This window comes from Rhinopithecus roxellana, chromosome 2 (assembly GCF_007565055.1).
Source record: "Rhinopithecus roxellana isolate Shanxi Qingling chromosome 2, ASM756505v1, whole genome shotgun sequence".
Taxonomy (NCBI): Eukaryota; Metazoa; Chordata; class Mammalia; order Primates; family Cercopithecidae; genus Rhinopithecus; species Rhinopithecus roxellana.
The window spans coordinates 2,842,780-2,866,207 of NC_044550.1; the positions used below are offsets into that span (position 1 = coordinate 2,842,780).

Consider the following 23,428-nt stretch of genomic DNA (forward strand, 5'->3'; position numbering starts at 1 on the left):
CATATGGAGGAACAGCCTAAACATAACTTCATGGTATTTAATTTTGTAGTTGAGGAGACAAAGATCTGAGTTTAGAGAGAACAAAGGAGCTAGAATTTGTGGGGCAGATTACCAGAAAGGAGGGAAATACACAAAGAGTTCTAGAAATCTGCAAAGGGTCTCCCCAGAATCTTTGTTTGAATAGCAATCTACACATACGTAATGTGAAATTCCACATGACCAGGTGACAAACAACTGCTGGAAAAGAATAATTAGAGTGAACTCTAAGTAGAATTCCCAGGGGTCTCACAGGTCTGGGAATCTTTTGATTTCCCATCAGCCAGAGTAGTGAACCCCCGTTAAATACAGAGGGAGTTCAGTAGAGAGCACAGAAGGACCAAGCCTTAGGAACAGGGATAAATTAACACTAAAGGCTACTTCAGACTCACCCTAAAAATTGTTTAATGCAAGCCTCAGAGGAATCAGTATGAGTCACAGGTAACTTAACTGTCTGCCAGGGACAATTCTACGTCTAAATCAATACAACTAAATCTAACACTAAACAAAATAAAATGTATAATATCTGGCAACCAATAAAAAATTACTAGACATGAGAAAAAATAATAAAATATGACTCAGATCAGGAGAAAATTCAGTCAATAGAAACAGACCTGTAAATGACAGATAATGAAGTTAACAGAAAAAGTTTAAAACATTATTACAAATATAAATGTCAAGGATTTAAAGAGAAGTATAAATATAATGAGAGAAATAGATAATAAAATAATATCAAAATTAAACTTCTAGAAATGAAAACCAAGATAGCTGAGATAAAAATTTCACTGAATGAGATTAGAAGCAGATTAGACACTGCAGAAGAAAAGATCAGTGAACTTGAAGGTGTAACAATAGAAAACATACAAAATATCAAGAAAAAAGGAGGTTTTACAAAAGTAAACAGTGTCAGTGATTTTGGAGACAATAAGTTATTTAACATATAATTTGAATTCTGGAATTAGATGGTAGGAAAATTGAGGGTCAGAAAAACTGTTTAAAGATATAAGGCCAATGTTTTCCCCATAAGCTTTATGAAAACAATACTCCCATGATCTCAACTCACGACAACCTCTGCCTTCTGAGTTCAAGCTATTCTCCTGCCTCAGCCTCCTGAGTAGCTGGGATTACAGGCACCCCCCACCATTCCCAGCTAATTTATTTTTTGTATTTTTAGTAGAGACAGGGTTTCAGCATGTTGACCAGACTGGTCTTGAACTCCTGACCTCAAGTGATCCAACTGTCTCTGCTTCCCAAAGTGCTGAGATTACAGGCATGAGCCACCATGCCCAGCCTCAAATTGATCTTATATTGAACTAATTATATATGTGTAATAATGATAAAAATAAGAGGAGGAAGAAGAGAAGACAATAATTACTGTTTTGGAATATGCTGTGCCTGGTCTTTGCTAAATGCTGTTACATGTAATATCTCATTTAATCTTCCTAGCAAATATATTTAATAGCTACTATATTTATTATTTTTCAATCACAAAAGATGAAATTGAGAGATATTATGTAATTTACTAAAGGGCATTCAGAAGAAAGTGACAAACCAGAGATTTAAAACTACATCAGTCTGAATTCAAAAGCATCCCATTATACTATCTCCCAGATGTAAAAAACTATAAGCATGAATACTACTTCAGAATTTACTTTTAGCATAAACTTTACATTTAAGAAATGTTCTAACTTTCTGTTTTATATTCTTTGTCACATACAATTTAGCCTCTTCAAACTGTGTTCTTTAAATGTAGATAATTTTCTATAATTAGAAAACAGGCTACCACTTTTTTACAAAAATAAATGGTTTGCTGTGTTGATTCTAGAATCTTTTCTAGGGTCAAGAGAGGAGTAAAGGTACTGTTTAAAATAAAATGGTTTAGTTAATATGTATGCTCATGTGTTTTTATCTAAACAATCAAGAAATTACTTTTATTGATGAAGGGATAACATTTTTGAAAAAACCCTGAAATTTTTAAAAACGTAAATGCTGTAGCCAAATGAAAAAAAAGTTATCCTGTAATGTATTTTTCCTGTAACTATGAAATACTGAACTACAATATTGCACTCCCAGCATTTTTATTGTTGCTACTTAATGGAATAACAACAGTAGTAATACCTTCTTAAATTCCTAAATATGGAGCTAGAAACCTAATGGTTCTAGTGCATCTTTATTACAGGACTTTTTTTAAAAAAGAACCTTATATGTTGGTAGTGCAATGTATGTGATAAATGCATTGGTAATGCAAATATATAATTATGATTATGTACTATTCAGATTTTCATCAGAAATAGAGAAATACTTTGACTTTAATCAAAATTCTTAATGGTAGCGTGAACATTTTTTAAATTTATGTTTTCCAAAGCATTGTTAAATAATTTTTCAGACTGGTGCAAAAGTAATAGCAGTTTTTGCCATTACTTTTAACGACAAAATTGACTTGCTAAGAAAAACAGTAACTCTTCTTTTAATTAAGTATAGTGCTTATTAGGAACTTAAAGTGGATCCTCCTTTTATATTGTGGAGAGCAGGTATGCTAATAGAAGAGAGAGAAAGCCCTTTGACAGGAAATAAAATTCTGAATATTTTATAGATAATCAGCAGTACTGCAAGGGCTTCTGCTGTCTTTTATCAATCTGACTTTATGTTTGGGTGCTGAGATCTGCCGGTAGGTGAAATAGAGCAGGAGCTTATCATCATAGAATATACTGCATGTACTAGTTCAAGTTTAAACAATATCTTTGGTTTCAACAAAGGGTAGGCAATCATTGCGTAAAATAGACATATTAATATTTTATTTTTACTTATGATCTAGGGATCAGCAGGAAATGCATTGGGACTACATTTGAAGACTTACTTAGCTACATACTCGTAGACACATACACATACGAGATAGTCATCTATATACAGATCTTTGTTATGAATAAGTGAATTATTTCCTTTATTTCAAAATTCTTGCACTAGTATGAATTATTATTTACTTCTTCTTTGCCAGTAATAATATATTTTGCTTTTCTTTTTCAGGGTTTAAACTTGAAAAGACTAGAGACAGTTCAAGGAGGGAGAGAGGTAAGAATGTTTAAAGAAGAGGGACAGGGAAAAAGAGGAAACATGGCTATGGTGTTGCAGTGATGTGATGATGGTGATTGATGATAATTACATTGATAATGGAAATGGAGATGCATTGAAGAGAATGTTGTATGCATATGGCTCTGTTCATTCTGGCCAAAGCATGTTTTACATGTTTATGTAAATGTGTTATTTGTGCTTGTTCCTCTGAAGCTAAAGAAAATGTTGTTTCTCTGATTAGGCAAACATTGTTTCTGTTATAATGGATTTCTGTAGAAGCAGGTCCTTTCACTGGGGGCAGAAAAGCCTTTTTAAGCAAACATTACAATGCAATTTTTAAAACTGAGACTGAGAAATTAGCAAAATTCTAACAATGCAAACATTTTATGACATTTGGGATTCTTCATTTCCTGTCAAAGGCTTTTGGCATATGCTACTAGGTTGGTATGCATTATTAGAGAGTATGAAGTTGCTCTGGTAAAGCTAGTGATTTTAAAACTTCTTTAATTATTGCCTACCCCAGATGCTCTATAACAAGGAGAAACTTTTGACAGTACCAAACATAATACCATAGAATTTATACTGTGTACATTATTTTCTGATTCTAACTGAATGTGAAGACTTAACATCACTTAAATTTTTTTCCATGCTAAATGTATATATGCTGTACTTAACTCTGTGACTCAGGTTGCTGGGAGGTGTGGGAAGGGTGGAATGTTTAATTCAGTAAATCAAAACATTCTCACTGCACAAAAAAAATCATTTTTGGTGATACTTATATAGCAATTTTTGTACAAAAGTGAAGATATTTTGTCCTATAAAATGAGGAAATAAATCATACTGTCCTCTCCATTTGTAGCATCCTTTCTGTAGAAACAGATTTCTTCCCTATAGTGGTGTTTGCCAGCTTTCCTTGATGTTTTAATACCAGTTGCATGATTTTAGTTTTTGACATTTTAGTTCCTAGTGAATTTGTCATTTAAGGTCTCTTTCCATTTTCTCAGCTATTTCCTATCCAGATCTATTTTTATTTAGAAACACATGAAGTTGGTTCATGTTGATGGAACAGCTGGATGAGGTGAAACATAGATAAATCTTTAGATATTTTTCATGTTGTAGGAGAGCAAGATGATAAGAATATGGTCATCAGTATGACTGGGGAAAAAATGCACTTCATAAGGAAGATCTCAGAGCCTTTTACAGCTTTGTGAGAGTGACTGCTTTCATTCAGACATGACCAAAATGGATCTACTTATAGAAAGAACTAAACTGATCACCTCCTAAGTGAAAGTTTACATCCAAGCTGTACTGCCGCAATTTATCTCTGCTGATTTAGTGCCTTTAGGGACATAGAGATGGAGTTACTCGGTTTCTCCTTGCTGTTTCCTAGTCTAATAACCACTGTGTGTCAAAAGAAGGAAAACTGAAATCCATATATCCGTACAACGGCATTGCTAAATGGTGGCAAAATTCTGCATTTGTTTTACTAAGATTTTTATAGTTTTTAATTATGCATTATTTTTAAATGCATAATGATTGGGTTTTATTGAAAGAGTGGCTCTTAAATAGTATTGCTTATTTTTCTAACGTCCTTCGATTTTATTTTTATTATAAGTGCACTTATAAGTAAGGAACGTGGTGAAAATGTGTTTAAATTAATTTTAGAAGTATATTGTTCTCAAAACTACCTTGTGATTTCTGTGAAGGTCAAAATTGTAATAATTTACAATTTAATGTATACATCTCCATAGAAGGGACAACATTGATTTTGGCCTTCTCCCTCAGGGTAATGGAATAATTATAAAAAGCTAAGGTCATGAAATTAACCATAATCCAGTAATGTCTTCTCCACTTGACACCTCTAATTCATGACCAGAAAGTAAATGTCAACTATTAAAATTCAAAACAACTACTTTACTTCCACTTGGGGCAGCACGGGGTTACTTAGGCGTATATCTATTCAATCTAAATACTTACCTTAGTTTTCCCTGTGACTAAGAGGCCTAGTGTGTTCTAAGATAAGAAACTTTAGGGAGGTATAAGACAAGTAGGTGAAGTATGTTGTAAAAACTGTTATTTTCAAGTCTCAATGGTAGATGACCTGTGAACAAACAGTATAATTACTATGTTAAGGACCTTGTGATCTCACATAAGAAATGGGACATGTATATATCTCATTTCTATTTGTTGTGTTCTATTATGTGTGTGCATAATGTGATGTACAATGTACTTCTGATTATGTTAAATTGAAACGGGGGGATTTAGAAAACTCTTACTCCAAATGATTTCCTAGAATTTCTCATTGTAATGCTATTATGATTGATAAATAATAATAATTACTTATTATGATGAATTAATTTTTTAGTTCAAATGACAGCTATTCCCAATAGGTGTTGATGGATGCAATATCAAGGGCTTATTACCAAATAGTTTTAAGAAGATTTAAGAAGTGCCATTTAAAATGTTCTATTTACTTATTGAAGTAATGAGAACAGAGTATTCATAGAAAATGAAGTAGACAGTAATATGCTATTTAGCTAAGTGGTAAATACCATTAAAAATCTAATTGCCAGACAAGAAGGCTAGATTTGAAACTATATGCTATATAAAAATATAAATTAAGAAGAAGTGATTAAAATGTAAATTACTTTTCTAAAGGAAATAGAAATAGGTAACACCTCAAATGCTAAATTGTGAAATATATGAAAATAGCTATTAGCTGTATGAAATAACTCCAGTTATATTGGTATTTTTGCATTTTTATACATGCATATTGTGTATACAATTTGAGGGGGCTGATTATAATAAATAATAAAAACCTTGTTTAAGAGTGGAGATTAGTAGAATGCTATACAAAATGTGATGACTTAACAGATATTTCTAACCGATTATAAACAATTTTCTTGCATCCAGTGGGATTTTGCAACTCATAGAAAAACCTCAGTGAAATTGACTGGGTAAGACACATAGATAAATCATTATTTTTTTCATTAAGTGTGTATAACACTAAGTTACTGTAATTTTTCTTAAAATACTTTAAAATACCTTTGTTATTTTAGGTAGTTTTTTTTTTTTTTCCCCCCAAAGGCCAGTTTTTAAGTATTAAAGCGTCATCTGTGTGTGCCCGTGTGCACAGTTTTGGAATGGCAGATTGTCTGTATTTTTACCCTACCTCAAAAATGCCCAACCAATGGTATTCTGAATATTCTGTATCACAGGTCTAAAATCACATGATATGTGACTTTATATCATGATGAGGAGAACTAATAATTATGTTTCAGTGTCTAAATCAGGAATAAATATTTAGCTTCTGAAATTCTATTGAACGTGATAAGCTAATATGAAATACACTGGCTATTGGAACTTTTGGATTAAGGCTGTTATTGGAAGTTACAGAAACTCAGGAACCACAGAGGCTATGCAAATGAAGACAAATGTGTAGTGATCAAGGATTCACTTTTATATAATTTGCATGACTCAGATCTCTTAAAGTGATGAACAATCTTGGCAGGGATAATGTTGCCGTTATTAATCTGGAATTCTGAAAGAAGGTTAATATTGGTATACTTGAATATTTTAGATAAATAGTTTATACTCTTATAAAACTGTTTATAAATATGCTTCTTAAACATCAGAAAGAGAATTAACACTTTAGGTCATTTCTAAAGTATTTAGAAATATGATCAACAACTTTATAGACATACTCATTCCACATTACTGCAAAAATTCCCACGTGTTTTGGAAATTTTTCAGTTGATGATATTTGCGTGATCATGCCATTGATATTAAAAAAATCCCACTTTCATTTGTGGGATTGCAAGCACAGATAGATTCTTACAGACACTTAGGAAAAAATTATACATTTTAAATGATTAAAATAGCTGATTTATGAATGTATCATTCTCAAGAAAATAATGAGCATATCTTATAACCTGTTATCTGTTTTGGAGTCCAGAATGCTTCACTAACTTTCTCTGCTGGATTACAGTGTACTGATTCTCTATTTTCTTTGCTGAAAACCATAAGTAGGAAATATTGATGATACAAACCTCAGCGACTTAAAGAAACATAATTAGAGACAGTTGAAAAAAGGCAGATTGAAAATCAATGTTTAGTTAAATAGTCTTTTCCCAGCCCTGGTTTATATTTACATTAATTAATCATTGAAAATAATACTTCAAGATCCTTTATTGATGTAAACTATCATTTGAACATATAACATCCTAAAGAAAGTAATTATTTTATTCTGATAGTGGACTGTATGCCTTTGCTAATAGACTTGGATAGACTTTGCATTGTTTATCTTTTGAGGAATTACATTTTTCTACTTGAAATGGAAAATCATTTTAATTCTCGCCAAAAGAGAAAATTCTGAGAATCAGATAAATTGTATTCTGAATTTCAAAGTAACTTGTCATCCTGGAACATTAACACAAGAAAGATTTCAACTGGAATGAAATAAAAATCACCAATGATTTCTCTTTCCATTTATGATTTTTTTTTCTTTTTTTTTTATTATACTTTAAGTTCTAGGGTACATGTGCATAACGTGCAGGTTTGTTACATATGTATACTTATGCCATGTTGGTGTGCTGCACCCATCAACTCGTCAGCACCCATCAATTCATCATTTATATCATGTATAACTCCCCAATGCAATCCCTCCCTCCTCCCCCTCCCCCCTCCCCATGATAGGCCCCAGTGTGTGATGTTCCCCTTCCCGAGTCCAAGTGATCTCATTGTTCAGTTCCCACCTATGAGTGAGAACATGCGGTGTTTGGTTTTCTGTTCTTGTGATAGTTTGCTAAGAATGATGGTTTTCAGCTGCATCCATGTCCCTACAAAGGACGCAAACTCATCCTTTTTTATGGCTGCATAGTATTCCATGGTGTATATGTGCCACATTTTCTTAATCCAGTCTGTCACAGATGGACATTTGGGTTGATTCCAAGTCTTTGCTATTGTGAATAGTGCCGCAATAAACATACGTGTGCATGTGTCTTTGTAGTAGAATAATTTATAATCCTTTGGGTATATACCCAGTAGTGGGATGGCTGGGTCATATGGTACATCTAGTTCTAGATCCTTGAGGAATTGCCATACTGTTTTCCATAATGGTTGAACTAGTTTACAATCCCACCAACAGTGTAAAAGTGTTCCTATTTCTCCACATCCTCTCCAACACCTGTTGTTTCCTGACTTCTTAATGATTGCCATTCTAACTGGTGTGAGATGGTATCTCATTGTGGTTTTGATTTGCATTTCTCTGATGGCGAGTGACGATGAGCATTTTTTCATGTGTCTGTTGGCTGTATGAATATCTTCTTTTGAGAAATGTCTGTTCATATCCTTTCCCCACTTTTGGATGGGGTTGTTTGTTTTTTTCTCGTATATTTGTTTGAGTTCTTTGTAGATTCTGGATATTAGGCCTTTGTCAGATGAGTAGGTTGCAAAAATTTTCTCCCATTCTGTAGGTTGCCTGTTCACTCTGATGGTAGTTTCTTTTGCTGTGCAAAAGCTCTTTAGTTTAATTAGATCCCATTTGTCAATTTTTGCTTTTGCTGCCGTTGCTTTTGGTGTTTTAGACATGAAGTCCTTGCCCATGCCTATGTCCTGAATGGTACTACCTAGATTTTCTTCTAGGGTTTTTATGGTATTAGGTCTAACATTTAAGTCTCTAATCCATCTTGAATTAATCTTCGTATAAGGGGTAAGGAAAGGATCCAGTTTCAGCTTTCTACTTATGGCTAGCCAATTTTCCCAGCACCATTTATTAAATAGGGAATCCTTTCCCCATTTCTTATTTCTCTCAGGTTTGTCAAAGATCAGATGGCTGTAGATGTGCGGTATTATTTCTGAGGACTCTGTTCTGTTCCATTGGTCTATAGCTCTGTTTTGGTACCAGTACCATGCTGTTTTGGTTACTGTAGCCTTGTAGTATAGTTTGAAGTCAGGTAGCGTGACGCCTCCAGCTTTGTCCTTTTGACTTAGGATTGTCTTGGCAATGCGGGCTCTTTTTTGGTTCCATATGAACTTTAAAGCAGTTTTTTCCAATTCTGTGAAGAAACTCATTGGTAGCTTGATGGGGATGGCATTGAATCTATAAATAACCTTGGGCAGTATGGCCATTTTCACGATATTGATTCTTCCTATCCATGAGCATGGTATGTTCTTCCATTTGTTTGTGTCCTCTGATTTCACTGAGCAGTGGTTTGTAGTTCTCCTTGAAGAGGTCCTTGACATCCCTTGTAAGCTGGATTCCTAGGTATTTTATTCTCTTTGAAGCAATTGTGAATGGAATTTCATTCCTGATTTGGCTCTCTGCTTGTCTGTTACTGGTGTATAAGAATGCTTGTGATTTTTGCACATTAATTTTGTATCCTGAGACTTTGCTGAAGTTGCTTATCAGCTTAAGGAGATTTTGGGCTGAGACGATGGGGTTTTCTAAATATACAATCATGTCATCTGCAAACAGGGACAATTTGACTTCTTCTTTTCCTAACTGGATACCCTTGATTTCTTTCTCTTGCCTGATTGCCCTAGCCAGAACTTCCAACACTATGTTGAATAGGAGTGGTGAGAGAGGGCATCCCTGTCTTGTGCCAGTTTTCAAAGGGAATTTTTCCAGTTTTTGCCCATTCAGTATGATATTAGCTGTGGGTTTGTCATAAATAGCTCTTATTATTTTGAGATACGTTCCATCAATACCGAATTTATTGAGCGTTTTTAGCATGAAGGGCTGTTGAATTTTGTCAAAAGCCTTTTCTGCATCTATTGAGACAATCATGTGGTTCTTGTCTTTGGTTCTGTTTATATGCTGGATTACGTTTATTGATTTGCGAATGTTGAACCAGCCTTGCATCCCAGGGATGAAGCCCACTTGATCATGGTGGATAAGCTTTTTGATGTGCGGCTGAATCCGGTTTGCCAGTATTTTATTGAGAATTTTTGCATCAATGTTCATCAGGGATATTGGTCTAAAATTCTCTTTTTTTGTTGTGTCTCTGCCAGGCTTTGGTATCAGGATGATGTTGGCCTCATAAAATGAGTTAGGGAGGATTCCCTCTTTTTCTATTGATTGGAATAGTTTCAGAAGGAATGGTACCAGCTCCTCCTTGTACCTCTGGTAGAATTCAGCTGTGAATCCATCTGGTCCTGGACTTTTTTTGGTGGGTAGGCTATTAATTGTTGCCTCAATTTCAGAGCCTGCTATTGGTCTATTCAGGGATTCAACTTCTTCCTGGTTTAGCCTTGGGAGAGTGTAAGTGTCCAGGAAATTATCCATTTCTTCTAGATTTTCTAGTTGATTTGCATAGAGGCGTTTATAGTATTCTCTGATGGTAGTTTGTATTTCTGTGGGGTCAGTGGTGATATCCCCTTTATCATTTTTTATTGCATCTATTTGATTCCTCTCTCTTTTCTTCTTTATTAGCCTTGCTAGCGGTCTGTCAATTTTGTTGATCTTTTCAAAAAACCAACTCCTGGATTCATTGATTTTTTGGAGGGTTTTTTGTGTCTCTATCTCCTTCAGTTCGGCTCTGATCTTAGTTATTTCTTGCCTTCTGCTAGCTTTTGAATGTGTTTGCTCTTGCCTCTCTAGTTCTTTTAATTGTGATGTTAGAGTGTCAATTTTAGATCTTTCCTGCTTTCTCTTGTGGGCATTTAGTGCTATAAATTTCCCTCTACACACTGCTTTAAATGTGTCCCAGAGATTCTGGTATGTTGTATCTTTGTTCTCATTGGTTTCAAAGAACATCTTTATTTCCGCTTTCATTTCGTTATGTACCCAGTAGTCATTCAGGAGCAGGTTGTTCAGTTTCCGTGTAGTTGAGTGGTTTTGATTGAGTTTCTTAGTCCTGAGTTCTAGTTTGATTGCACTGTGGTCTGAGAGACAGTTTGTTATAATTTCTGTTCTTTTACATTTGCTGAGGAGTGCTTTACTTCCAATTATGTGGTCAATTTTGGAATAAGTGCGATGTGGTGCTGAGAAGAATGTATATTCTGTTGATTTGGGGTGGAGAGTTCTATAGATGTCTATTAGGTCCGCTTGGTACAGAGATGAGTTTAATTCCTGGATATCCTTGTTAACTTTCTGTCTCGTTGATCTGTCTAATGTTGACAGCGGAGTGTTGAAGTCTCCCATTATTATTGTATGGGAGTCTAAGTCTCTTTGTAAGTCCCTAAGGACTTGCTTTATGAATCTGGGTGCTCCTGTATTGGGTGCATATATATTTAGGAGAGTTAGCTCTTCCTGTTGAATTGATCCCTTTACCATTATGTAATGGCCTTCTTTGTCTCTTTTGATCTTTGATGGTTTAAAGTCTGTTTTATCAGAGACAAGGATTGCAACCCCTGCTTTTTTGTGTTCTCCATTTGCTTGGTAGATCTTCCTCCATCCCTTTATTTTGAGCCTATGTATGTCTCTGCATGTGAGATGGGTCTCCTGAATACAGCAGACTGATGGGTCTTGACTCTTTATCCAGTTTGCCAGTCTGTGTCTTTTAATTGGAGCATTTAGTCCATTAACATTTAAGGTTAATATTGTTATGTGTGAACTTGATCCTGCCATTAGATATTAACTGGTTATTTTGCTCGTTAGTTGATGCAGTTTCTTCCTAGCCTCGATGGTCTTTACATTTTGGCGTGTTTTTGCGATGGCTGGTACCGGTTGTTCCTTTCCATGTTTAGGGCTTCCTTCAGGGTCTCTTGTAAGGCAGGCCTGGTGGTGACAAAATCTCTAAGCATTTGCTTATCTGTAAAGGATTTTATTTCTCCTTCACTGATGAAACTTAGTTTGGCTGGATATGAAATTCTGGGTTTAAAATTCTTTTCTTTAAGAATGTTGAATATTGGCCCCCACTCTCTTCTGGCTTGTAGAGTTTCTGCCGAGAGATCTGCTGTTAGTCTGATGGGCTTCCCTTTGTGGGTAACCCGACCTTTCTCTCTGGCTGCCCTTAAGATTTTTTCCTTCATTTCAACTTTGGTGAATCTGGCAATTATGTGTCTTGGAGTTGCTCTGCTGGAGGAGTATCTTTGTGGCGTTCTCTGTATTTCCTGAATTTGAATGTTGGCCTGCCCTACTAGGTTGGGGAAGTTCTCCTGGATGATTTCCTGAAGAGTGTTTTCCAACTTGGTTCCATTTTCCCCCTCACTTTCAGGCACCCCAATCAGGCGTAGATTTGGTCTTTTTACGTAATCCCATACTTCTTGCAGGCTTTGCTCATTTCTTTTTCTTCTTTTTTCTTTTGGTTTCTCTTCTCGCTTCATTTCATTCATTTGATCTTCAATCGCTGATACTCTTTCTTCCAGTTGATCGAGTCGGTTACTGAAGCTTGTGCATTTGTCACGTATTTCTCGTGTCATGGTTTTCATCTCTGTCATTTCGTTTATGATCTTCTCTGCATTAATTAGTCTAGCTGTCAATTCTTCCACTCTTTTTTCAAGATTTTTAGTTTCTTTGCGCTGGGTACGTAATTCCTCCTTTAGCTCTGATAAGTTTGATGGACTGAAGCCTTCTTCTCTCCTCTCGTCCAAGTCATTCTCTGACCAGCTTTGATCCGTTGCTGGCGATGGGCTGCGCTCCTTTGCAGGGGGAGATGCGCTCTTATTTTTTGAGTTTCCAGCTTTTCTGCCCTGCTTCTTCCCCATCTTTGTGGTTTTATCTGTCTCTGGTCTTTGATGGTGGTGACGTACTGATGCAGTTTTGGTATAGGTGTCCTTCCTGTTTGATAGTTTTCCTTCTGAGAGTCAGAAGGACTGTCTGTTGGTCTGTTGGAGATTGCTTGAGGTCCACTCCAGACCCTGTTTGCCTGGGTATCAGCAGCAGAGGTTGCCGAAGATAGAATATTGCTGAACAGCGAGTGTACCTGTCTGATTCTTCCTTTGGAAGTTTCCTCTCAGGGGTGTACTCCACCCTGTGAGGTGTGGGGTGTCAGACTGCCCCTAGTGGGGGATTTCTCCCAGCTAGGCTACTCAGGGGTCAGGGACACATCTGAGCAGGCAGTCTGTCCGTTCTCAGATCTCAACCTCTGCGTTGGGAGATCCACGGCTCTCCCCAAATCTGTCAGACAGAGTCGTTCGCGTCTGCACCGGCTCCTGCTACTTCCCCTGTTGGTCTTCGGCTGTGCGCTGTCCCCAGAGGTGGAGACTACAGAGACAGGCAGGCTTCCTTGAGCTGCTGTGAGCTCCACCCAGTTCGAGCTTCCCAGCGGCTTTGTTTACCTACTTAAGCCTCAGCAATGGCGGGCGCCCCTCCCCCAGCCTCGCTGCTGCCTTGAGGATAGATCGCGGCAGACTGCTGTGTTAGCAGTGAGGGAGGCTTCGTGGGCGTGGGACCCTCCCGGCCAGGTGTGGGATATATTCTGGTGTGCCTGTATGCTTACAGCGCAGTATTGGGGTGGGAGTTACCCGATTTTCCAGGTGTTGTGTGTCTCAGTTCCCCTGGCTAGGAAAACGGATCCCCTTCCCCTTGCGCTTCCAGGTGAGGCGATGCCTCGCCCTGCTTCAGCTCTCGCTGGTCAGGCTGCAGCAGCTGACCAGCACCGATTGTCCGGCACTCCCTAGTGAGATGACCCCAGTACCTCAGTTGAAAATGCAGAAATCACCGGTCTTCTGTGTCGCTCGCGCTGGGAGTTGGAGACTGGAGCTGTTCCTATTCGGCCATCTTGCTCCGCCCCCTCCATTTATGATTTAATTAGAATTCTGAATCAGACTACTTTGGGACTAGGTTATTGCTTGAGTTAAGCAAAGTCACTCTTTTCTCTTGCCTGAGAGATCACTGGAGAGAATTGTTTTTTGTGTTTGTGTTTTTTTTTTTGTTTTTTGTTTTTTTTTTTTTTTTTTTTTTTGTTTTTTTTGAGATGAAATCTTGCTCTGTCACCCAGGCTGGAGAGCAGTGGTGAGATCTCTACTCACTGTAAACTCCACCTTCCCGGTTCACGCCATTCTCCTGCCTCAGCCTCTTGAGTAGCTGGGACTACAGGTGTGCATCACTACCCCCGGCTAATTTTTTTTTTGTATTTTTAGTAGAGATAGGGTTTCACCGTGTTAGCCAGGATGGTCTGGATCTCCTGACCCCATGATCCACCCGCCTTGGCCTCCCAAAGTGCTGGAATTACAGGCATGAGCCACCAAGCCCAGCTGAGAATTGTTTTTTTAAAGGGATAAAAGAAGAAAAATATGCAACTTCTAAGAACAGAACTAAAATTGAAGAAAATGTACTATTCTTGGGAATAAGAGTCAGCAAAAACCATTAAGCAATATTGTTCTCTTAAGGTCTAGTATTTTGTATAATTTGGAAATTATAGAAGGATAACTATACTTATTTTATAGCCTTGTGCCTTGAATAAAAAGTATCTTCCATAAGAAATAGATCATGATTACAAGTTTTCTTTGATAATTTTATTGCAAAACTTGCTTCTACTTGTATGTTTTATTGTCTAATATGCAGAATATAGTATCTTGAATTTTCTGCTTTAGTTCAACTTTAGATATCCCATTCTTAGTTTCCGTATAGTTTAGTAGAATAAGAAAATCTTTTATAATCTCAGTGATGACAATTTTTGGGAAATATATAGAATTTTTCAGTTGTTAGGTGCCTATAGCCTGCCACTAAGATGTATCTGATGAACAGTGTGAATTTGACATCAAGAGACCCTTTAAGGACTCAGTAAAAAAAAAAAATCTCAGAACTCAGAATTGACAGGCAATAAGGAGAGTAAAGATCTTTATACTTACTGTCAATGAAAAGAGTCAAACTCTGTAAAATATTTGAAGAGATTTATTCTGAGCCACATAAGTGATCATGATCTGTGACATAGCCCTCAGGAGACCCCGAGAACATGTGCCCAAGGTAGTCGGGGCGCAGCTTGGTTTTTTACATTTTAGGGAGGCGTGAGACATCAATGAAATACATTTAAGAAATACATTGGTTTGGTCCAGAAAGGCGGGACAGCTCAAAGCAGCGGGTGGTGTGGGGGATGCTTCCAGGCTATGGGTAAATTTAAACATTTTCTGTTTGACAATTGGTTGAGTTTATCTAAAGACCTGGGATGACAGAAGGAAATGTTCAGGTTAAGATAAAAGACTGTGGAGACCAAGGTTCTTTTGAGGTCTTATAGTGGCTGCACTTAGAGACAATAGATGACAAGGATTTCTTATTCAGATCTTTAAAAGGTGCTGGACTCTTAGTTAATCTCTTTAGACTTGAGAGGGCCAGGAAGAAAAAGAACCAGCTATGTTAATAGAGATTCTTTACAGATGCTAATTTTCCCCCACAAAGGACAACTTTACAAGGCCATTTCAAGATATGGCAAAGAAACATGTTTTGGGGTAAAATATTTTGATTTTCTTCTTTGTCTTGTAATGTTATGCCAGAGTCAGGTTGGAAAGTAAGTCACAATATATAGAGTTAAATAAAACCCATCTGATGGGAATTTATGATTTGTAGGGCATGACTCCCCAGACCTTTTATATAGGAATTTGGGCAAGATAAAAAAAAAAATCAGTTTAGTCCTTATTATAAATCAACATTTAATTAGAAGAACTACACATTACAAGGCCATAATAATTGTTCCTGTTTCAAAAGTTTGTTGAGAAAATGAGTTAATATGCATAAAGCTCTTTGAGTAGGGTCTAGCACATAGGAAGCATCTAACACGTGCAACAGTTACCATTATTATTATTATTATTATTATTTATATAATCAGGTCTTTCCTTCATATTTTCTTCTGTCAGAGATGCTATTCAGATATTTTACTGTCTGCGTTGACTAGTCCACACCACGACATCAATGATATCCTAGGCCAAGTCTGCTTTTTAAAGGATTTTACATTCCAAATTTGTTCTGAGGTAGCAAATCCCAAATATGGCAACAAATTCTACTTTAGAATCTTTATTTAACCTCGAATATTCTATTTCCACATTTCATATTACAGATGAGAGAAAAAATATTTAGCTTTTCTACTTATGGCATTTTTTATTGAAGGCAGTGCTTAAGGACTATAGGTTTTATAAGCTGTTTTTCACATCCTATATATGTTCTGGGTCATCTTCAGATTGGATTTTGAAGATCTCTTCTATGTTTGTACATCACTGACATTCCAAGAAATGACCCCAAAGAAACCTGTTGATCAAGCAAAAGTAAGCTTAGTAGATCTACTTTAGTAAGAAAGATCACAGTAGTATCTCAATGGTGAGAAAATAATTAAAAGTGCACTCAGTTTAACTTTTTTCTCCTTCTTTGGAAGTGTTTGACTGGTTATCTGAATCAGATATGTGCCTAGAGTAGGCGCATAGTGACAGAAAAATACTTTCCAAGACAAGCAGGAAAAAAAAAAAAGAGAGAAAGGAAGGGGAACAAGTGAGGGGGAGCCAGCTTCTGACAGATATAAAATCACTGTGGGATGATAAAACAGCCTTAAATATAAGAAATCCATTACACACATAGACACACACATGCACAGAAAGCCACACAAAATAATATTTACAATATGATTAAGCAGTAGTTTGAGACTAATCAATTACATGAAGAAACTGTTCAACCATCATGTTCCCAAGATAGAGTTCTCCAAAATGGACACTAATTTAGATTGTACCTGGTAGGATTATGCCAGTTAGAGACATATGCACATGAGTTTAACTGAAACATAAGTAGGAATTTGACTGAAAGATCAAAAGAACTGATAAGAGCACATAAAAATTTTGCTGGGGCAACCTCTTAAAAACCTGGTTTAAGACCAGGTTGAGCATGGTGAAACCCCGTCTCTCCTAAAATACAAAAATTAGCCGGGCATGGTGGCACATGCCGTAATCACAGCTACTTGGGAGGCTGAGGCAGGGGAATCTCTTGAACCCAGGAGGCAGAGGTTGCAGTGAACTGAGATCGCTCCACTTGCACTCCAGCCTGGTAACAGAGCAAGACTCAGTCTCAAAAAAAAAAAAAAAAAAAGACCAGGTTGGGGGCCTGACAAACTCTCTACCTCCAAGCAAAATGAAACTAAATGAAACAAACAAGACAAGATTGAGGAAGGCCCTCATAAGGTTTTGAAAAGGTAATCAAAGTAATTTGTCCAAAGAACATCAAGAACTTCTGAACTTCTGAGTCTTTATAACTCAGAGAGTGACAAAAACAAACAGTAGTGTCGTTTCTCATCACGGATAAGTGGTTTTGAAGTTGATTAAATAATCAAAGGATTACTTAAAAAGCATTCTCATTTCTAGGAGGCAGAAACTTTGTATTTGAGAGATTGACAAAAATAAATTAAGTTTAGACTCAAAGCAGGATTTTCCTCACTTTTGCAGTCAGACAGACCCCTGAATGGGAGACTTATGAGGCCTCAGAGAAACATGTTTCAGAGGAACTCTTGCAGGTGGGTTTCAATTCACCCTGTGTTATATCTCTACAGTTTTTCACTGTTGATGCCACAAAAGACCACAATGAAAGAAATCTGTTGAGCAAAGAAAGCTAGTATGTTAGGTCCCATGCAATAAAAAAAGAACACTACATTAACAAAGTTTTTGTAAGTCTCTAAATGGGAAAATTAGGAGAAGATATTTTACAAGATGTTAAGATGCAGGTTGGGTTAGTTAAAGGGAGGTTTTGCAAGGTTGAGAATAGGCAGGGATTAGGCAGATTTTATGACACTGTAGCTTTGTACAGCACAGTTAGATATTGTGATTTCAGGGTTCTGAAATGAAACGTATTTTTCTTGTTCATGTCTTTTCTTTTTAATCTGGATATAAGTAAGGTTTTGTAGCTTTACAGTGGATTTTACAAAGAGGCGAGGACCAAGAAGGATTACAGTAGAAGGATTTTGACTTTTAAATCAATATACATTTAGATTTCTCTTTTTATAAAGAACATAAATTATTTTTAGAATCAGTTCAACCTTGGAGATATTTTTATTTGAAAAGGCAAAAAACAAATGATAATGTTTATTTTGCTCTGTTATATATTTATTTGAAAGCATATTCTTAAACAAACTTACAGCGTTTTTGTGTGTGTAAATGATTATGTAATTATTTCTTGTTCTTTAACTATGCCAATTAATGTAAAAGAAAATACTACTCCAGATGGTTGAACTGATTCAGCTTGCTTTTATCAGAAAAGTATTTATTCATATCCAAATGAGGGTGAACTCTTATGATTCCCTTCTTAATTACAAATAGAAGCTAATTGCCACCTCAAAAATATAGAGAAGAAAACAAACATTTTCATTATTTTGATACTTACCATATCACAGTAAGATTTTTTTTTTTTCTGTTTTGGTTTATATTTTCATCTTGAACAAATAATCCTCATGTAAACTATCTATTTTTTTTTTAATTTTTGGCATTGCCGTGTAACGTATTTAGTTCCTGTAAAACCACAACGGAAAAACACTGCTCTTCTCTGGAGAACTTTGCTGCCCTTCTCTCAGCTTGGCAATAGATCTCCAAATTTCTTCCCACCCCTTAGTCATCTCTCTTTTGAGGTCAGTTATTTGACATTAGGTCCATTCTCTGTTCACATCCTATCCTCCAAGCACTTTGAAACAATCTCCAGCCATTGGTCGTCACTCAGCCCCGTGAAAGATGAGCACTTCTAATGAGTTTTTACCATTGTCCTTTAATCATACCAAAGGGGTCCCTCAGTACCTTCCCAGTGATCACCACATCCTCACCTGTATGTCATCTAAAACTTTTAAATAAGATTACCTAATAATGGAAAAAAAATGTATTTCTAATTTTTTAGCTCCTAAGAAACATGGTGTTGTCAAGCTATTTTATAAACAATTGTCTCAATTAGATTAAAAATCCAAGAATTAGAGACTTTCAGTCTTATACAAATATTAGTTGTGCTCAAAATAATAGCTTTAAGTAGAATTGCTACTCTACACTACATTTGTCTGCTCAAGCTGCTGTAACAAATTACCACCAAGTAGGTGACTTTAATGGCATCATTTTAATTTTTCACAGTTCTGGAGGCTAGAAATCTTTGATGCCAGCATCAAAATCAGCAGGTTTGCTTTCTCCTCAAGCCTCCCTTCTTGGCTTGCAGATGACCACCTTCTTGCTGTGTCCTCACATGCTCTTTACTCTGCTTATCCCTGGTGTCCCTTTGTGTGTCCAAATTTCCTAATAAAGGCAATAGTCAGATAGGATTAGAGTCCAGCCTAACAGCCTCATTTTATTTTATTTTTTTTGGTTTAAATTCATGCGGTACAGATGTAATTTTGTTACATGCATAGATGTTGTGGTGGTGAAGTCAGGGCTTTTAGGGTATCATTCACCTGAATAATATACATTGTACCCATTATGTAATTTATCATCATCCACCCCCCCTCCTACCCTCTCACCCTTCAGAGTCTCCACTGTCTATCATTTCACTCTTTACCTTCATATAGCATTTAGCTCCCACCTATACAATAGAAAATGCAGTATATCCTTTCTGTGTCAGATAATTATCCTTTAAAAGCCTTATCCCCAAATATAACCACATTAGGAGGTCCTGGGGGCTAGGGCTTTACCATGTAAATTAGGGGAGGACATAACACACACTACAAGTAATATGACTGCATCATCTGTTTCCCTCAAAAAAAGGGCTTCCTCTTTGCCCTATACTATTTACCCAAGAACTTCTTGTTCTCTTCAGTAACCTTGAAACTTGATCACATTCAAATTCTAACCATTAACAATAAACAAAAAATAACAGACCGGGCACAGTGGCTCATGCCTGTAATCCCAACACTTTGGGAGGCAGAGGTGGGCAGATCACAAGGTCAGGAATTTGAGACCAGCCTGGCCAATATGATGAAATCCCATCTCCACTGAAAATACAAAAATTAGCCAGGCATGGTGGTGGGTGCCTATAGTCTCAGCTACTCAGGAAGCTGAGGCAGGAGAATCGCTCGAACCCGGGAGGCGGAGGTTGCAGTGAGCTGAGATCACATGACTACACTCCAGCCTGGGTGACAGAGCAAGAATCCATCTCAAAATAAATAAATAAATAAATAAATAAATAAATAAATAATAACACTTATAAACAGTTCCCTATCTGCAGTTATGATATCCCAAGTGCTCTGAAAACTGGTTTATTTTTTCCTAAAAGGGAGGCTCAAGCTAGTTTAATGGTAAAAACTTGCCCTAAACTAAAAGACCTACTTATAGTCTTTGTTTTTTCCACTTCACATGAACATTTATATGTTTTGCTGCAGAAACATGAAAGTGTTTGTACAGCCTACTGCTCTAAACCTTACTGGGGATATTTTTAAAATGTGGTAAATGCTCTTTATTATTATTTGAAAATCAAAGTAATTCTGAATTACCAGATACATATGATCTTCAGAATTTTAGATAAGGAATTGTAGGACTGTGGTATGATACATTTCACTCTGAACACTAGAAAAACAGGGTCCTCTTTGCCATAAAAATTGAGTTAGCATGTACTAAATGCTTATCATGGGCCAGGTGTTGTTGTAAGCACTTTACACATATTCAGTCATTTAATTATCCAGTAAACTTTAGAAATAGTCATGATTATTCTCATTTCAATAAAGAAGAAATGAAATCATAAAGTGTTTGAATAACTTTCCCAAAGTCTTACAGTTAGTAAGCCCACGAGGCCAGAATTCAAAGCTAGAAAATATGTCTCCAGAGTAAAACTTAAACAATACACTATGACTTATAAGGAGAGAAATGAACAGACATACCACAACTGAATAATTTTGGACTAATGGCATTCCTTGATAGCATTAACTAATCTCCACTTAACTAAACATTTCTATTCTCTCTCCCTCTTTTTCTACTCTTTCCCCGGTCTATCTTCTTGCCTACCTATTCGTTGCCTATAGGTGTTATCTCATCCAAGACATGACTGTAAATACTATTTTGATGTGCTTTGGAATTGTTGGATTACAAAGAATAGAGGCCGGGCTCGGCGGCTCAAGCCTGTAATCCCAGCACTTTGGGAGGCCGAGACGGGCGGATCACGAGGTCAGGAGATCGAGACCATTCTGGCTAACACGGTGAAACCCCGTCTCTACTAAAAAATACAACAACAACAACAACAACAACAAAACTAGCCGGGCGAGGTGGCGGGCGCCTGTAGTCCCAGCTACACGGGAGGCTGAGGCAGGAGAATGGCGGGAACCCGGGAGGCGGAGCTTGCAGTGAGCTGAGATCCGGCCACTGCACTCCAGCCTGGGCGACAGAGCGAGACTCCGTCTAAAAAAAAAAAAGAATAGAAACTTATGTGTCAGGTGCATCCATTTGGTCTCGGTCTTTGTCTTTTGGAAAATGGACAGTTATTTATTCTATTTCTCTTTTCTCAAATCCCACACCATTGTACTCAGTGCAAGCTCGATAGCCTCTTTACTTTTTTGCTTGTACTTTGTCCTCCATGATAACCTCCAAATGATCGTATCAGCGATCTACTCTATAGATGACTTATAACTTCTAATTTTTGACAGTGTGGTATAATTTTCCCAGGTTCATCTACATGATTCAATCAAATACAGCCGTGTGCCACAGAATGACATTTTGCCCAAGGCTGGACTGCATATATGACAGTGGTTTCAAAATACTATAATGGAGCTACCCTATACTGGTGTATTATTTTTTTATCTTTCATAACATATTTTCACTGTAACTTTTCTCTGTTTAGATATGCTTAGATGCACAAATATTTAATACTGTTTTACAATTGTCTACAGTATTGAGTCTCATAACATGCTGTACATGTTTGTAGCCTGAGAACAATAGGCTATACCACATAGCCTAGTTGTATAGTAGCCTATGCCATCTAGGTTTGTGTAAGTGGACTCTGTGATGTTCACACAATAATAAAATCACCTGACAATGCATTTCTTTTTCCTTTTGAGACAGAGTCCCACTCTATCACCCAGGCTGGAGTGCAGTGGCATGATCTCGGCTCACTGCAACCTCCGCCTTCCGGGTTCAAGCTATTCTCCTGCCTCAGTCTCCTGAGTAGCTGGGACTGCAGGTGTGTGCCATCATGCCCGGTTAACTTTTTGTATTTTTAGTAGAGACGGGGTTTCACCATATGAGTCAGAATGGTCTCGATCTCCTGACGTTGTGATCTGACTGCCTCAGACTCCCAAAGCCCTGGGATTACAGGTGTCAATACATTTCTTAGAATGTATCCCCATGGTTAAGCAATGCATGACTGTAATTATGCTTTAGTAACAGGAATTTGTTTAAGAAAAAGGAATTTTCTTTTTCTCTTTTTTTTTCTTTTTGATGTTTTGAACAGAAGAAAAAAATTGAATGATAAAAGCACCCAAACTTAGCCTATCTTTTACATTTACCACCAGTAACATAATAGAAGATTTTCATGATCTGGAAATATTGTGTGTGGGAAAGACATTAAGGCACTGTGGTAGGGAAGATATGGCATTAATAGCCCTTCTAGAATTAAGGTTTGGCAGTGCTGGCTAACATTTCAGTTTTCTTTTGTTATTTTTTGAGATGGAGTGAGGAAAATAAGAAATTTGCCTGAAACAAACAGTTTGTAGACTCTACCCGCTTTCCTTTTGATTTTCTTTTGATTTTTGCCATAGCTATGTACTGATCATTGTTGAAAAGTGCTTCTTGGTTATCCAAGTGGACATCTACTCCAAGTCTGTTTCAGTGGAAGTGAGGTGAAAGTCTTATCTTTCATTGATTAAAAGTAACTAACCCGGCCAGGCGCGGTGGCTCAAGCCTGTAATCCCAGCACTTTGGGAGGCCGAGACGGGCGGATCACGAGGTCAGGAGATCGAGACCATCCTGGCTAACACGGTGAAACCCCGTCTCTACTAAAAATACAAAAAAAAAAACTAGCCAGGCGAGGTGGCGGGCGCCTGTAGTCCCAGCTACTTGGGAGGCTGAGGCAGGAGAATGGCGGGAACCCGGGAGGCGGAGCTTGCAGTGAGCTGAGATCTGGCCACTGCACTCCAGTCCGGGTGACAGAGCGAGACTCTGCCTCAAAAAAAAAAAAAAAAAAAAAAAAAAAAAAAAAAAAAAAGTAACTAACCCTATGAAGAGAGACAAATGTTAACAATATAGTTAATTATAACAGTTGTCTATATAGTACTGATCCAATGTATATCTGATCCATCGTATTTCTTAAATCATTGCCAATATGTGATTCCTGACTGTGGCCTATAAATCTCTTTTGTAAGCTATAGAGAAAGGGATCAGATAATATTCTGCAAAGGAAAATTCACAATATATTTGCTTGTCCATTTCTATATGGCATTGGGGTAGATAGTCACAAATAGAACTTTGAAGATTATCCTCTAAAATGGTTGAGAGAAAATATATGGCTTATTTGAATTTGTAT

The 23,428-nt window shown here is 36.9% G+C and overlaps 1 protein-coding gene across 1 annotated transcript in view; it reads left to right on the forward strand.

Moving 5' to 3' along the window:
- CCSER1 (coiled-coil serine rich protein 1) overlaps nt 1-23,428 on the forward strand; it is a 1,539,837-nt gene that overhangs the window by 1,032,873 nt on the left and 483,536 nt on the right. Inside the window, exon 10 of the mRNA XM_030921405.1 lies at nt 3,061-3,105. Coding sequence (XP_030777265.1) covers nt 3,061-3,105 — 45 coding nt within the window. The remainder of the gene's footprint in view (nt 1-3,060; nt 3,106-23,428) is intronic.